At 54.9% G+C, this 16,524-nt stretch overlaps 1 protein-coding gene across 33 annotated transcripts in view; it reads right to left on the bottom strand.

The window, feature by feature from the left end:
* Positions 1-16,524, bottom strand: part of Ablim2 (actin binding LIM protein family member 2) — a 125,515-nt gene that overhangs the window by 42,620 nt on the left and 66,371 nt on the right. For 11 of the 33 annotated variants that reach the window (XR_013042712.1, XR_013042700.1, XR_013042709.1 and 8 more), the window contains exons 8-12: positions 14,691-14,749; positions 9,669-9,746; positions 5,214-5,363; positions 2,082-2,114; positions 517-637 (exon numbers count right to left, since the gene is read on the bottom strand). Coding sequence is in view for 1 of the 33 variants with exons in the window: in XM_042285868.2 (XP_042141802.1) it covers positions 517-637; positions 5,214-5,363; positions 9,669-9,746; positions 11,150-11,206; positions 14,691-14,749 (465 nt within the window). In the remaining 32 variants the exon portion in view is untranslated. Of the gene's footprint in view, positions 1-516; positions 638-2,081; positions 2,115-5,213; positions 5,364-9,668; positions 9,747-11,149; positions 11,207-14,690; positions 14,750-16,524 lie in introns of all 33 variants that reach the window. The other 22 variants (XR_013042705.1, XR_013042711.1, XR_013042716.1 and 19 more) reach the window with 3 other exon arrangements.

A 16,524-nucleotide genomic window follows, 5' to 3' on the forward strand; every position in this document is an offset into this window, starting at 1 on the left:
GGGGCCTTTTGCCAGCGTCTTTATTAGGATGGCTGTCTCTAGGGTTACCGAGTGATAGGTACAGCGTTAGACATTCTGACTGGGTGGTGTTGTAGCCACTGACTTTGACTCCTCAGCTCAAGTCCTCCAACTCCTGTGGGCTCACAGCAGGCTGTGGCTTGGTGTCCTGCCTCATGTGCTATTCCATATCCTGACAGCTCTATGACTACCCCCCAGAAGCCCACTCCGGTTGTTCTGTGTGGACCTCGGGGCTGTATGCTTCTCAGGATGTGCGTTGTGGATGCAGACAGCTCCTCCAGCCCCAGGGTGACCAGCTGCCTCACAGCTACCTGCCCCTAAGCATGAGGCCGTCCTATTCATTATACTAAGTGACTGTCCGTTGACCACCCACTGGCATTCCCCCACCCCCAACTTCGCCACTTTCCTCAATGAGCAAAGAAGCTACTTTATATCACCAAACTCATTGAGAAGCACAGCCTCATCGGAGTCACGGGGAGCAGGGTGGGGGATGAATACCTGGACGACTGTAGTGCTGGGGTGACCGTGATGTTGGGGTGTAGTGGCCGAGGCTGACGGAGCCAGCAGAGCTGGGGCTGGAGGTCCGGCACTGCTTGTAGGACCGATCATCCTGATCCCCCTGGGTGGGAAGACAGTGTGAGAGCACCCGGGTCAGGAGAGCACTTGCTCACCCTTCACCTACCCCACTGTATTTGCCCTCTAGATCACAGGCGCAGAAACAACAGTCTTAAAATAGGGTCTCAGCGCACAAACAGAGCACATCTGGACAGCAAGGTAGGTCTCAGCCATAACAAGCCCCTTGGCCTGACCATGGGCCCATTGAATATCCACCCTTCCTATCCATCTGACCCTCTGGGATGGGTAAAAGGACCCTACCTGCATTCTCCCTCTTAACCCTCCCCTCCCTCTTAACCCTTCCCAGCACTCTAGACTCCTGTATCAGTTTTGAAAACACTGAATGCTCCTCACACGTGAGAGGCGCGAGATGCTCTGGGACCCCTTCCGAGGTGCGGAGGTGCCCTCTGGGGCTCAGAAGCCAGCCAATGAGACCCACAAGCGCTGATGACACAGCCCCTATCTTAGCAGGAAGAGGACCTTCTGAGAGCAGCCAGAGCAGGCGACAGCAGCATGAGATGGTATGGCACCGTGGTTTCAGAATCAGACTGCCCATCCCTCGGCAATGAAGCCTGGTGGCCTGGGTCATGCCAGCCCTCCTTGCCTCATCTCAACTCCAAGGTCTCCACGGTGCCCAAGGCATGGTTTCTAAGAAGACAGGCTAAGGAGGTAGTGGAGGGACAGGCAGGGGCACTTGTCATAGATCCTGCTTCTAAAGCTACAGGAAGTGAAAAGCATTCCTCCATCTGAGATGACTAGGAGATCCTCACTCTTGGGACCAGCTCTGTGGGCTGGAATGGGACACTCCCCAAGGATGGGGAGGGCAGGAAGCAAATGGCCCCAGTTACATCTGGGTCCTAGTTTCTCCATTGGTAAAATGGGGAACCCCTGGAAGCTACCTCTGGGTGATGCTCTCGGGGAAAGGAATTGGGTATAAGAAGAATGCAGCAGTGCCCAGCACAGAGAGAGAGAGAACTCAAAATTGTGTTGTACCTCTATGCTCTCCCCAGCCCTGGGCTGGGCCACACAGACTAGTGTCTGAGGGGCTACAGTCTGCACTGCTTCTGAAGAAAGAAGAAGCCGTGGGGTGCTATGGAGCTTATTTGACAGCTCACCCCTCAGAGAGTGCTCCACCTCAAGGTCCCAGAACTTCCTGTATATCTAATAGGGGACAAGAAGTGGACCTCCAGCTCACCCAAGGAAGTCATGACCCAGGCCAGGAGCTGCTGGGCAACACCACATCCCCAGTGTCGGTGAAGACCTGTCTGCACACACATGAGGGCAACATGCAGATGAGATGCGATTATAAAAACAACCAGCAGGAGGGGGGCGCCCCAGTGATGTGGCCAGGGCCCTGTGGCCCTCAGGGGTGCCATGCTGGTCATCTCTATAACCCTGCAGGTGGTAGCACCATGAGCACACAGGGCGCAGGCATAGGAGGTGGTTACCTCAGTCGGCGTTGGTGAGAGCAACTGAGGTGACTGTGGACACAACAGAGCCGTCTGTTAGTGCGCTGTGCCAGGGGTTGCTTTGGGGTAAGAGGGCTGTTTGGTAGCCACAGGACCCACAGGACCCACATTCCGTGACTTGAGACTCTAGCTGAGAAAGAGCCCCACCACAAGAGACGGCTTGGTGCTGCTTGGCCCAGCGCCTTCCTCCACTCAGCGCCCGTGATCCCATCCTTACTCTCCACAGAGACCACGAGGTCACAAACAAGTTGTTGGTGGTTCAGGGACCAATGTGGCAACACCCACTGGACTCATCCCTTTCGTTTTCTCTGGAGAGGACAGATGGGGTGGGAGACAGCAGAAGAGGGGTGGTCGTGGTGATAGTTTATCTGTGTCTCCCAATAAAGTGTATCTGAGGATCAGAGGGAAAAGCCAGCCACTAGAGTAAACATAGAAGTCAGGCAATGGTAGCACATGCCTTCAATCCTATCACACGGGAGGCAGGGATCTGTCTGGATCTCTGTGAGTTCAAGGCCACACTGGAAACAGAGCCAGGTGTGGTGGCACATGCCTTAAATTTCAACACTAGTTAACCATAAAGGTCTAGTGGTCTGTAGAGACAGACAGAAGTGACAGAGCTGGGCAGGAAGAGGAAGTGATGTAGCTGAGCGGAAAGGAAATGAAATGAGTTAGCAGAATAGAAAGGAATATAGGCGTGGGTATACAGGAAGTAGGTCTCTTTGGAAGCAGAGGGTCAGTGAGGTGAGGCTGGCTTGTGGCTTATCCTGTTCCTCTGATTTCTCAGCTTTAAACCCAATTTCTGGCTCCATTTTTTTGTTGTTGTTTTGTTTGTTTGTTTTTTTTTAAATAAGACTGTTTAGAAATTCGTCTACATGTGGCTAGGGCCATGGGCTGGGAGAGAGTAGGGAGACAGAGGTTCAGAGAGGCAGCTCCAGTCCTTATGTTTCTAGCCAATGGCTCCTCTCCAGAAGAATCCCTCCTTCGGGGCATCCAGAGAACAGGATCCCAAGCGGGTTTACCTGGGCCCAGGTGAATCCTAGCTGAGTCTCACTTGGCTTTTTTAGGTGCAACTGGGAGAAATCATTCCCAGGGGCTGGGGCTGGTGCAAAGACAGAAATGAGAATTCTGCTTATGAGAATGGTCTAGAAGGAGGAGGCAGTGAGGCCGTAATGAAGCCATTGGATAGTCTGTGTGTAATGTACCCAATGAGAGCCCTGACTGGGGTTTTCTATGTTATGTTGCCTCACAACGCACCATCCTGGGCCTCAGGAGGAAGTGGCATTTTAGTGGGAACACCCCTTCCTTCTCCAGGACAGCCTGGTACTGGCCTCTGCCGGGGCAGGTCTCACGGTTAGTATAATCAGAGGGTACAAACTTGTGGCTGAGCAGATACTGGAGAAGGTGACTCTTGAGTCACATACATACTCTCCCATGCTGTCCCACTGCCCTCTGAGGGATAGACCCTTAAGTCAGGACTATCTGTGGGTCACAATGATCCTGATATATAGTCTCAGATGCTGAAAGAAACTCCAGAGATTTCCAGACGGTGTCCACAACTCTATATGTGTCCACACACATGAGCAGCAACATTGTGTGACCCATTGGTGTAGGACAAGGTTGTCAACAGTCTGTGGTCCTTTATATCACCGCTGCCCACTGCAGCTCTTCCCACCACGGCTTCCTGAATTCAGTGCCGGAATGCCAATGCTCCATTCAGGAAGATCCCCGTTGGCATCCTGAGACTGAGTACAGTGGGACTTGAACCCAGCTCTGAGGCCTGAGTTCCATGTCCCTGAGGATTAGCCAATGAAACAGTCAGTGAATGGTCTGTAGGGGAGAAAAGATTTGGATCTCAAGGTTTACAGTCAAGTTGCTTGGTCTCTGACCCTCTTCAGTTGTCTGCTGCCCAAAGGTTAGATGTGGGATGGTGAAGCCCTCACCAGCTCAGGCACATGGTGGGCAGTGCAGTAACCACAAGGCTGATGACCCCCCGCCTCAGGCATGCACACCAGGAGGGTCACCTGCTGGTCCTTTTGCCCTTTGCTCTTCTTGGTCCATGAGTGGCCCTCAGAGCCTGCAGGCTTGTCTGGCCCCTATGATATATGCAGGGCCAAGCTGGGCAACTCAACACTACTATGTATGTACAATACCCCAGGTCTTGGCCCTCACTCCCCACGAGGTCTTACTGAAGCCACAGAAAGGAGTCAAAGGGTCACATGTTAGGAATAATCATTTTTCTGCCCCAGGTGAGCATCTGTTCTGAGTTCCACACACAGACAAAGCCACTAAAACCTCCTGACAGAAGGAAAATGAGATTCAATAGGAATGCTGCAGCATTCAATGAAAACAGGCAGTCTGAATAAGAAATCACCGCTGGATGCTGCCTACTTTCAGACATCACCAATAGATGCTGTCTACTTTCAGACATCACCAATAGATGCTGCCTACTTTCAGACATCACCACTGGATGCTGCCTACTTTCAGACATCACCAATAGATGCTGCCTGCTTTCAGACATCACCACTGGATGCTGCCTACTTTCAGACATCACCACTGGATGCTGCCTACTTTCAGACATCACCAATAAATGCTGTCTACTTTCAGACATCACCAATAGATGCTGCCTACTTTCAGACATCACCAATAGATGCTGCCTGCTTTCAGACATCACCACTAGGTGCTGCCTACTTTCAGACATCACCAATAGATGCTGTCTACTTTCAGACATCACCAATAGATGCTGTCTACTTTCAGGAACATTGAGAATCATGACCTGCGCTGTTCAAACAGCCTAGGAATAGGCTCGAGGAACCCATAGAAGAGGAGCTGGCCTAGGAATATGGGCTCAAGGGAAGACGACACACTTCATGTGTCATGAAAATACTCAGTAGCCAGGAAAATGCAGACAGCTTTAGCGTGTGTTTCCCTTTCCCCAACTCTGCTCTCCTCCAACCCACTCTTGGACTCACTTCCCTGAGGGGGCATGGTTGAGTGGGAATAAGATGGACAGGTTATCTGGGGGTGAAGAAGCTGAGGGTGGTGGCAATGACTAACTGTGTCCACAAGAGCCAGCAGTTGGGGAAGCATGCAGCACACAGTGAAGATCCATACCTCGCCATAGCTCTGTCGGTCCCCCATGGCCGAGTGGCTGATGTAGGGTGAGTAGGAGATCATGTCGGGGCGGTCAATGTTATAGATCGCTTTGCTTTTGGGAAGAGCAGCCAAGTCCCTGTAGTCCAGGATCTCATCGCCAAGCTTTGCCTGATGGAGGAGAGAGCAGAGGAGGAGACACTGATGCCACATACCAGGCCAGACCACTCCACAGACAGCCGTGACAACAGCCTGGGCTTACAGGGATCCAGCAGGGTCTGAGCACACCCAGCTTCTAGCAAAGGCGGGACAAGGATGCAAGGCCAAAGACCTGGTCACAGGCATAGCCTGAGGTCAGACACCGAGGTAGTTGGGCTGTGCCCATGATGTATTGATGCATGGCCCGACAATGAGACTCAGGCTATGACCAAAAATCACGCATGGTTACAGGTATGAACACACAACACAGATACACATGCACACAATCTACTGCTCACATCAATACACACACAGGTATGCCTGCACACATCAGGACACACAGAGAGTGTGCCTTTCTGAGGTGATGAGGGGATGTACCAACAACTACACCCTCTCCCACATGATAACACATACACACACACCTGCTGATTCACAACACATCCCCATATATTGGCATACCTACTTGCACACCAAGACCAGCTCCTACAGACTTGCACACACACACACACACACACACACACACACACACACACACACACACACACACACTAGCATAACTCCACCCTCACCAAATGAGCACACATAGCCACATCTGCATCCATTCTCATTCTCCCCCCTCTTCTTGGCAGTTTTGAGCAAGTACAGAACAGCAGCAAGATGTCTGCTCAGCATTTGATGGGATGCTGGGACACAGCCTACATGTACTCACTGACTGTGAGATGCTGTGACGCACCATGCTGGCTCAGGTGAGGTCCACCTGGCTGCTGTTGCTCCTGCTCACTCTGCCCAGCCTTCTCAGGCAGTGTCCCGCTCTGCCCATGCTCACTCTGTAGTCCCATGCATCTGCTCTGGCTCTAGAAGCACCTCGGTTCTTTCCAGCCCCCAGCCCAGCTCTGGGATGGTCCCTCACTCCTCAGGTCTAATTTCTGCATCAGCCTTTGCCAGGACTCCTCGGCTGGAATTCTGAGATAAAGCCTCGACAGCCACAGCAGATCCCGAGCTGCCTCAGTCACAGAAAGTCACAGTTCCCTGTGATGGGGACACTCACAGTGCTCCCATTTACGGAGAGTCTAAAGCTCAGAGAGGCTGGGCAATTTGCCCAGAGTCACTCACCAAGGAAGGCACGGCAGCTGTATGACTCTAGAACCCTCCCCCCTTGGTACTCCCTTTGTAGCCCCCCCCCCAGCAAATCTCTCAAGCTGCAGCTACAACAAGTGAGTCTCTGGATGACACCTCTAGGCATCTCCCACCTCAGGCCACCCACAACTTTGCTTATTGTCTTTCTAGAACCTATCAGGCCCTCCAGAGTCCAGCAGCCCTCTAGACAGGCTTCCTGACCACTAGACTCACTCCAGGCCTCCCTGGGGACATTTGGCAGAGAGACGTGCACTAAGACTTAAGGTCTAGTGCTTCACATCTCTGGCTATTCCTTCTGAAACCCAGGGAAGGCCTCAGAATATCTGAGGTCAAATCTTAAGCCAGGATTTATGGTCACCGTGGTCTGGATGAATGGAGCTCAGGGGATCTCTCCCTGAGCATCAGTTGATCTTGGTCTCCTCTGCCCCCATCCCACACCTCCTGCCGCTCAGCCCCTGTAGTTCCTTCATCTGAGGGCTTTGCACACGTTATTCCCACTCATGGAGGTCTCTCTTCCATCTGGGTCAGATTCTCTCTTGGTCAGAGGGCTGACTTTTGGTGGACTGTATGTCCTCTCCCACATCCCTGGGCCAGGACTAGAGTTGTCCAGGACCCACTGGCTTTGCCACCCTCTGTCTAATGCCGAGCAACCAGGCATCTGCACAGACTGGGTGGGCACCCTGGCCTCTGTCTCCTACTGCAGCCCTGGGCCATCAACGGTGCTTCATGCACTGCTGGACTGTCAGGAGCCTCTCACGAAATGCTCTGCAGGGGGTCCTGCAGGCCGCAGTGGGGCATCCAGAGACTTGCATCTCCAGGTCACCGGGAACGATGTGTCCTTCCCAACCCCACTGTGCTCCCAGCTATCTCCACCCAGCCCACAGTGCTGGAGTAGTGCCTGGCCCTGGGTGGTTCACTCTTTCCTCAGCCTCCTGCACAACCTGGGCGCCAAGAGAGCCTAGCAGCTGCCTGCTGCAAACAGTGGTTGCCAAATACCTTGTGGAGTTACTTTCTCTGTGCAAAGGCCTTGGATGGCTGCCCTGACAATGGGTTAAGCTTTCTAATCGGTGAAGGTTATTGGTGTGTGTGTGTGTGTGTGTGTGTGTGTGTGTGTGTGTGTGTGTGTGTAAGTAAGTGGTTTTCCTTTTTGCTTTCTTCTTCACACTCCATGAAGCAAATTAAAGATGATGATGTAGGACCCTGCAAATGTACATGCTCCAGCCCAGGGTAATACACAGTGACTGTTCTTTCACCTCATGCCCATGGATGCCACCAGAAGGGGGCGCCAAAATACTGTTCACTGTAGTTTGCCATTGCTGAACAATAAATAAGCGGCACTTATGGTGAGAAAAGTAACCACAGGTCTGGGTCCCCAGAGCCCCAGCTGCAGAGCTCCGCTGGAGAGAAAACGAGGGGAATGTTGTCCCCTTTCTGCTGGCCACTGTTATTTTGTGTAAACAGCAGGCGGGGGCTGGCGTGTGGCTCAGTCAGTAGGGGGCTTGCCTGGCATATACAAAGCCCTGGATTCTATCCCTGGCAACGGCCTATGCCAGCCATAGTGACACCTGAATTCCCAGTGCTCAAGACACGTAGGCAGGAAGAGCACAAGGTCAAGATTATGCTTGGCTAAACAAGGAGTTGGAGGTGACCGTGAGCTAAATGGAGCCTGTCTCAAAGAAGGAAAGGAAGAAGTGGAGAAGAGAAAGGAAGAAAAAGGCAGATAAATGGATGATTCTAAGGCGGTTAAATGGATCATTCAAAACTGCTGCTGCTTGCTACTTGCCTCTGATACTGGACAAATGAGCAGGACACAGACATACTCTGTGAGGACAGAGAGAAGATGCCATACAAACCAAGGAAAGGGGCCTCAGGAGGAACAAGCCCTGCCCTGATTGGGCTTTGGCTTCTAGGCTCCAGAGCTGGGAGACCAGAAGTCTCTCTATCCGGGCCCCAGTCCCTGATCTTGCATGCAAGCCCATGACATTGAGAGCTGGCATGCTCTTGGTCCTTTCTCTGGGCCCAGAGCTGTACTGGGAGCCTCACATGCCAAGCCTCAGGGAGCCCTAGACAGTGGGTTTGGATTCAGCCAGCTTATGGATGAGCTTCCAGAGGCCGACAAGGGGAAGCGTCTTGCCTAGGGTACACAGCCAGACTCCAGACCTCACAGGCACAGGCTGAGACTCAGCACAAGTGTCCTCCAGGGGCTCTAGCACCCTCTCCCTCCACACTGTGGTCATAGTGACCCCAGGAAAGACGCTTGTTATTACTGCCCATCAGAGTGACCCCCTGACAACCATTATGGGAGAGTGTAGGCTGAAAAGACAGGTGGGGGAGGGAGAACCTCATCTCCCTACCATGCTGCCAAAGATCCAAGGCCTGGCCAGTGTAGGGGAGGATAGCAGAAGTTACCTGCCCCTGTCACCTGCTTCCCCACCAACCCCAGTCCTGGGGCTTCTCTCACCACTAGGCTTCCCTTCACCCTGTGCCTCAGGACTCTTAATGACAAGCCTCGTCACTCACACAAAGCACTGTGACACCAATACCCTCCTGTCTGTAGCCTACCCTCAGAGGCAACTGTTATGCATGGGTGCTCTTGTGTATGTACACACATACACACACACACACACACACACACACACACACACACACACACTCACTCACGTATGAACACACACACACACAAACACACACACATACACACATACTTGTGCATCCCCAGAGCCCTTCTCTTGGGGAGTTGGGCAGGAGTCTTCTGTGCACACGCATAGGCCTGCACAGTGGCTTACAGGCCCACAACATTCTTCCTTCAGGTGGCCTTGGCTCACCCTAACTACAAACCAGCCATTCCCCTTCGGTAACATTATAACCACAGATATGCACTATAGTCTCTCTCTCTTATCGACAACCAGTTGGGGACAAATTCTTATGGGCTTTGCCCGGCCACACAGATGTGTCCGGGCCTCAGGTTTTGAGTCACTCTCCAACTCTGTACCCATTTCTTCCTAGAGGCAGTGCTGAGGGCCCAGCCTCACCCTTGGAGCACCCAGTGACCATCCTTAACAGACTGCAGTCCCCACAGCCCTGGCCCAGTGATGACCCCACCACCACCACCCCACGGCACTCTCCACGGCCCCCACTTACATAGATCACACGGCTTGGGGACCCCGAGGTGCTGGATGCGGGCACAGAGACAATGCTCTCCGAGGAAGTCCTGGTTTCCTAGAACAGAGTGGCACAGGTTGACCTGGAGTGGCGCTGTTGGGAACCTTCTGGAGGCATCTCCAGGATGTGGGCAGGAAGGCCAGTGAGCTCAGCAGGTAGAATTTTAACCCTTTTGTGGGCTGAGAGGAGTCTCAGAACGAACACACAGGCATGGGTAAACGACCACCGAAGGCCACAATAAACACAGCAGGTCACAAGTAAAGGGAGGTAAGGTGTCCACGACCTGACGCTCACTGAAAGCTCAGAATGCCCCAGGGGGTGCTGGGATGAGGTGATGTGTCTCTGAGGATGAAGACAGCTGGGCATGTCTAGCAACCCCTTGATCTCCATGGCTCACGGGACCCCTGCTACTCATCGATACTTAGGCCCTCTCCTCGGATGAGCCTTGGTCCTCCAGCCTCACCCTCCCCTCTGCTGGCCTGGCCCTCAGGCCCTTCTCAGCTACTCCTTCCTCTCTGGCCTCGGCTCAGCTCCGTCAGGACCAGGCGATGTGTGATGTCACTGTACATCCAGCCTCTTCCCAGTCTCTGCTGTTGACGGTGCCCAGCCCCCCTCACACAGCCCTCCTCCTGTGTGTCTCTGCATGGCTAGCTCTCCTTCCCCTCCCTCATACAGACCTCTTGCACCCCTGACCCCTGGCTTTCATCCTCCCAGGCAAGGCCCATGCACCTGACCCCTCTACACCCCTTCTCCTGGCCCAGGGCCCCCCCATGTTCATTCTCTCGGGCCCTCTACTCACCTCATCTAAGAGGAGCATATTTCCACCAGCTGCCACTGCCTCTCAGGAGAAAAGAGCTCTGCCTCCCCTGCCTCATGTCTTCCGCTGAACATCTTCAGTAACCCACACTACCACACCCCTGCCTCACTTTTCCTCGGGAGGCTCTTCCTTGCCTCTGGAATCTGCCATGTTCCTCCCCGGAGGCAGCTGACATCTGCTAAGGTCCAAGTTGGTTTCCCTAAACTCCTACATTGAGTCCCTATCCCAAGACCTCAGAGTGTGACCCTGTGGAGATGGGGTCCTCACAGAGGTCACAAAGGTAAAATGGGTCACTGGGTGGGTCTAAACCACTCTGCTTGGAGCCATCCTAAAAGGAGTTCAGAACATGAACACACACACACACACACACACACACACACACACACACACACACACACGGATAAGCATATAAGAAAACAAGATGCTGCCACCAAGTTCAAGCAGAGAGGCCTCAGGAGGAGCCAGCCTGCCATCACCTCCGGCTTTGACCCTGGCCACAAGGAGGCAGGAGAGTGTTGAAACCTCCAGGCCAGATGAACCAAGCCTGACCTGGAGGAGGCCTCCCCTCCTGAGCTCCTCCTACAGTCAGGACAGGCAGACACCAGGACCAGACGTGCCACACAGGGCAGCAGGAGGCACAAACCTGTAAGGCACAGGGCAGGGTGCCTGGGTAGGGCTGGCTGCAAACAGAGCTGTGCATCTAGAAGGGAGAGAAGGGGATGGCGTGAAGCTTGCTCTCCAGATCACTGCCATCCCCTCTGCAGGTAGGTCCTGGGCTCTGGACCCCTCAGCACCGAGCCCTGCCTCCCCTGGAACCCTCACTTCCTCAGCCCCTCAACTGGGGACTACACGGACAGGTGCCAACTCGAGGGGTCTGCCTGACCCCTGGGACCACGGCTTTCTGAGGCTGACAGGAATGGGATCACCTCACAGCACTGGCTGTCCAGACCTTAGCCACACACCTCAGAACTGCTACATGCAGAGAAGGTGCTCCCCTCATGCCTGTAACTGAGGGCCTGCTCGAGGGCAGACGGTTACTGTGCTCCACCCACCCTGGATGATGTCTGCCTGGCCCCCTTCTCCACAAAGTGCCCAGATAGGGCCCTGTTGTTCCTGGCATGCCCTGTGTGGCATTCAGAGCAAAATCCCTTACTGGTCATGCCAGGGGAATATCTGGGCCAGCCCCGCCAGAGCAGGCAGAGATGGCCATTCCCGGCTCTCTTGGTGCCCTGGGCTCCAGCCACTCCGAGCAGAGAGGATGTGAGCCCTCCTTGTACTCGGTGCCCAGCTATGCGGGGAGGGCAGAGGACAGAACCTGACTCACTGTCAGCAGAGGAGACAGGGAGAAGAGCTGAGGTGACTGTCACCGGGGTAAGGAGATGGGCACTATCCTGTCCCCTCTGCCATCCCTGACCTGAAGTCTGCCCCACAAAGACCCACAGTGAACTTCAGTGCCACGCTCCCCAGGGCCTGGTGGCCCTCACTGTTCTCCAGGGCCATGTGGCACAGCCTGGTTCCCATCCACTGAGAGAAGAATGAGACCTGGCACTTGTAAGGAGTCCACAAGCTTCATTCACTGTCCCCTCCCCAGTTCCAGATGCAGAATTTCTAAAACACACGGTGGGTGCCGGGTGCTGTACAGGTTGCTATGATGCCGGTGGGCATGGGGTGCTATGTTAAGGAAGCCACGGTGCCGGTGGGTCTGGGCAGTCATGGCTGCATCTCCTGATGTCCACTGCACCTATTCCAGATGCTGAGGACCATGTACCCTGTGGTCCCTGTCCACACCATACTCCCTGCCTGGGTGGAGGAAGGACAGCTGCAGGACTGGGGGGGCTTTCCAGACAGCAAGGAAGGCCCGTGTTTCTTCCTGCTGGCCTGGCCTTGCATGGACAGACCAATCAGGAGCCAGGGTCTTAATGGAGAATGAGTCCCTGAGTGTCCTGGAGCTGTCCAAAGACCCGCGCCAAGGGGCACTTGTTATGCTGACTATTAAGCCCCCGACAGGGAAGTCATTTCTTGTTACTGTGTAGAAAGGAGGTGCTGCCGCCACTCAGTGGCAGGTTTCAAGGGTCAATAATGCAGGTGCCACCTCCATGCTGTGTTCCTCAGGGACAGGAGTCCTCTTAAGCCAACCAGGCCTGCCTAGCTTCACTTACTCAAGGGCTGCTCACATGGGGAGTAACAGAGTGCAGGAGTCTGTCTGTCCCCTCTAACCCCAGGCCAGACCAGACAGCAGCCAGTCCTGGGGAGCCCGGGCTCAACACCAAGGAGGCAGCTGGTCTCAGGCTGCCCAGGCTCTGCTCCAAATGCTGGCTGAGGGAGAAGACAACCTTCATGCTAAACTACTTGCTTCAATAGATATATAGACCAGAGAGCCCTGGACGTTGAGCCCTCCTGCACAGGCCCAGGAAAACAAGGCTGCCTTCTTCCCTGGTCTGGCAGCACCCATGCCTCGGGGCCTTCCATCTGGCCAGGAACCAGAGAAAATGAGGAAGGCTCTTGTCCCCTGCAGCTGGTGCGGGGCCTGGACCACCCTACCCGGTCCTTGAGCCTTCCTGGGAGAAGCGGGGAGAGCGGGGAACCAGATCCCTTTCCTGGCTCTTTCTCAGGTCAGGGCGCTTCCCTGAGCACGTGCACATGTGAGAGTGTAGTTGGGGCCTCTGGGCACGCCAGGCTCCCTCCTTCTGCTGAGCGGTTGGGGAGCACAGGGGACCCTGCAGATGAGGTGGTGTCAGGCTCTATGGTCCATCTCCACAGACCATGACCGAGGGCGGGGATGCCCTGAGCGGCAGATACACACAGTTTGCAGAGAACCAGCCGTTGGTGAAAACAGAGCATACAATGGGCTGTTGCTCACTGGCCTCCTACCTGGAAAGCCACAGCAAAGACTTAACAGGATGCCAGCGCAATGAGGCAGAGTGATGCTGAGTCATGGGGGGTGGGGGGGGTGGGAGAGATGCGGGGGCGGGGTGCATAAGCTCCTTACAGCCAAAGGCGGGGCTGCTGAGAGGATCCTGCTAGCCACCGCCTCCCTGGTCTCTGTGTTCCTCCCTGCTGCCCATCATCCCCCTGCTTCTGTTACAGCCTCACTTCCTCCTCCTTCTTCTTGGGCTCCTCCTCTTCCTCCTCCTCCTTCTCCTCCATCACTTCCTCCTCCTGTTTTTCTCCCTCCTCCTCCCACTCCTCTTCATTCTTCCCCTCCTCCTTCTGCTCTGTACCTTAACTACCCAAGAAAGAAGGTACCACCCTGGAAATCACTCCTGCTCGGCTCCCAGGGCCTGGGTTCGAGCTCTGCACAGGCTCTTCTGTGTTCTGTGCACCTTCTGAATTCTGTGCTTCCTTCCCACCCAGGGCGGCTATTGTCTCCCCATCTCTAAAACATAATCCTGGTGCCTGGCACACAGCAGGGCATCTGTGGGGTTCAGAACCCATCCCTTCCTAGAGGCTGGCCTTTGCTCTCAGCTCCTGGGAGGGCATCCATAGTTATCTCATCTCAGCAGCAGCTGTGTTCAGGGAGGGCTGGCCACACCTGATCATCTCAGGACATGGGTGGCCAGGTTAGGAAGACCAACCTGTGCCCCAGGGCAAGAGCCTCGGGTTGCAGGGGAATCAGTTGACCTGGCATGTGGGCTCAGTGGGTATCACTCCTCCCGTGCCAGAGCCCCAGTGAAGTCTCAAGGGCAGAGTTTGCCTGGTTGGCAGTGCTCCACACGCCCTGTCCAGCATCTGGGCAGGAGGGTGACATGCCCATCCCCACAGGGAAAAGACAGTGGCAGTTCTGCATTGGGACTTTCTGTGTGTTCTGACCACTCTGCCCTCAAGAACTTGCCCTATGGCAGGAAGACCAAGACCAGTGAAGGTGTGGGAACTGTCAAGACCAGACACAGTTTGGAACCACACATATTCTGATGGCCATAGGGACTATTTGGGTTCCCCAAATTGTCACGGCCATCTGCGTTCACTGACTGGACAAGGAAGTTGGCAAGGCTGGGCCATCTGGTGTCCTTGGGACCCCATTAGACCTGCATGATGGCTCATTGACCTGTCTGCTCCCCCACCTTGTGGCCCTCTGTCCCCTGAGCCTCTGAGGCCTGGCTGAGAAGCATGAAATAGGCTGGCCTGCATCTCCCCCTCTACCCTGCCTGCGGGGAACACACCAGGAAGCCACAAATCTCACCAACCTTGCTCTTATCTTCAGTCCTGGCTGCTTGTCGACATGCCGGGTGCCAGATGGAGGAGCCTGTGGACAGAGTCCCAAGAGGAAGAAGTCAGAGAGTAGTTTTGGCTGTGGCGTCCGTGCATGGATACCTGCCCCATACCCTCCAAACACACCTCCTCTCTGTGACATTGAGACCCCAGCACCTAAGCTTCGAGCAGCTTGGCTCATGGGAGGCAATGACATGAGGAAAGGGGAGAACGTCCCAGTGTGGGCCAGTTACTTCTATGGACAGCAGCATGAGTGCCAGGGAGCCTGGGCACACTGCCCAGCCTAGGGTGGCCAGAGGGACGCTCTCAGAGTCCAGAGGCAGGAGGAGGAAAGAAGTTCTCATGGCCAGGACACCATGAAAGTCACAGCACCCACACTTGCCAGAGCTCTGGTCACAGCATCAGCAACCAACCAAACACCACCTTCATGGAGAGTTGGTGTGAAGAGCCAAACAGAAGGCCTCGGGGTGGCCGGAAATGGCAGTGTCCCACACAAGGCCCTGGCCATAGGCTTCATCTCCCCAGAGAGCATCAATAAGTGCCACTAGCCTGGTCAGACCCTCATTGCAGGGTGCAAAACCCATGCCTGAGAGGGCAGCCTGGACCCCATGCCCACAGAAAGCCCTGGAAGGTCCCACAGCAATGGTTGGACTGGCCCAGACTCATGAAGGGGATCTTTGTTTTCAGAGATGAGGACACCTTCATGTGAGCACGTGTCCCCAAGCCACTGTCCCAGCAAGCCGTGCTTGGCATTGGCCGGCCCTCTGTCTAAGGGCCCCATTGACATTGACAGCGGAGCCTCTGCAGAGGGCCTCCCATGAGGCAGCCACAGCGGCTGGCCTGACTCTCAGGATCCGGCCTTGGGAACCACAGGCGACAGCGGGGACCAGTCTGACACATCTGACATCATCCCCAGCCAGGGCTTGCCTCAGAAAAGGGAGGCCTGTCTGACACACAGATTGGAATGCCTCTCTGTGGTTACTCAGCACTGGTCTGTAGACAGAACACAACAGATCCAGCTGCCACCAGCTCTGCCCCCTGCCTAGTCCTGCTCCGCTGCCCCCGGGACCCCAGGAGAAAGAGTAAGTTGCCAAGGAGATGAACTATCAACACAAGGCCATCCTCACTTGGCCCACTGATCATGCCCACCCTATTGCTGGTCCTCGGCCCCCACCCCCAACTCATCCCAGGGTCCCCTGGTCATGTGCTCTGGGATGAAGCCACACCTCTCAAGCAGCCTGTTTCTGTCTCTCTTGCTAGCCCTAGGCAGGGGTTGGGGAGTGAGCTCTCTCCTCTTGCTGCATCCAGTCAGGTAAGGACCAGCTCGCCAGGCCGAGGCAATCCTCTGTCACTTTCAGCTTGAATGTAGGCTCCTGACAGGGGCTCTGCCTTCCTATTCACCTATTCATCCTTCAGCCTCCAGCCTCTCACCATGGCCAAGGCAAGCCCTGCCCACACCTCCTCCAAGCAGTACTCCCAGCCTTCTGCTGCTGTGTCTGGGATATCTTGGCCTCACAGTGGCTCCCTCTGGCTAACTGCTCTGGAGGGTGGACTGGCCTGCCTCACCTGTCTGTCCCCGGCACTTGGTGGGAAGTGGGAGACACAGGTCCTTGTTCCTTAATTAAATTCCAGTCTAGACTAGGCTGTGACCTCTGCTCCAGTCCTTGACCTCTGCTCCCCCTGTTTTTGGAACCCCCTAGCCCAGTTTTAGCCAGAATAATGCAAGTCAAGTCACTGAGAATCCTTCCCTCCAGGTGCCTGGCCACCCTTCCTGCCTGGTGGCATTCCTCACTCACCTCTGGTGTCTGA

Source organism: Peromyscus maniculatus, chromosome 10 (genome assembly GCF_049852395.1).
Source record: "Peromyscus maniculatus bairdii isolate BWxNUB_F1_BW_parent chromosome 10, HU_Pman_BW_mat_3.1, whole genome shotgun sequence".
NCBI classification, from domain to species: domain Eukaryota; kingdom Metazoa; phylum Chordata; class Mammalia; order Rodentia; family Cricetidae; genus Peromyscus; species Peromyscus maniculatus.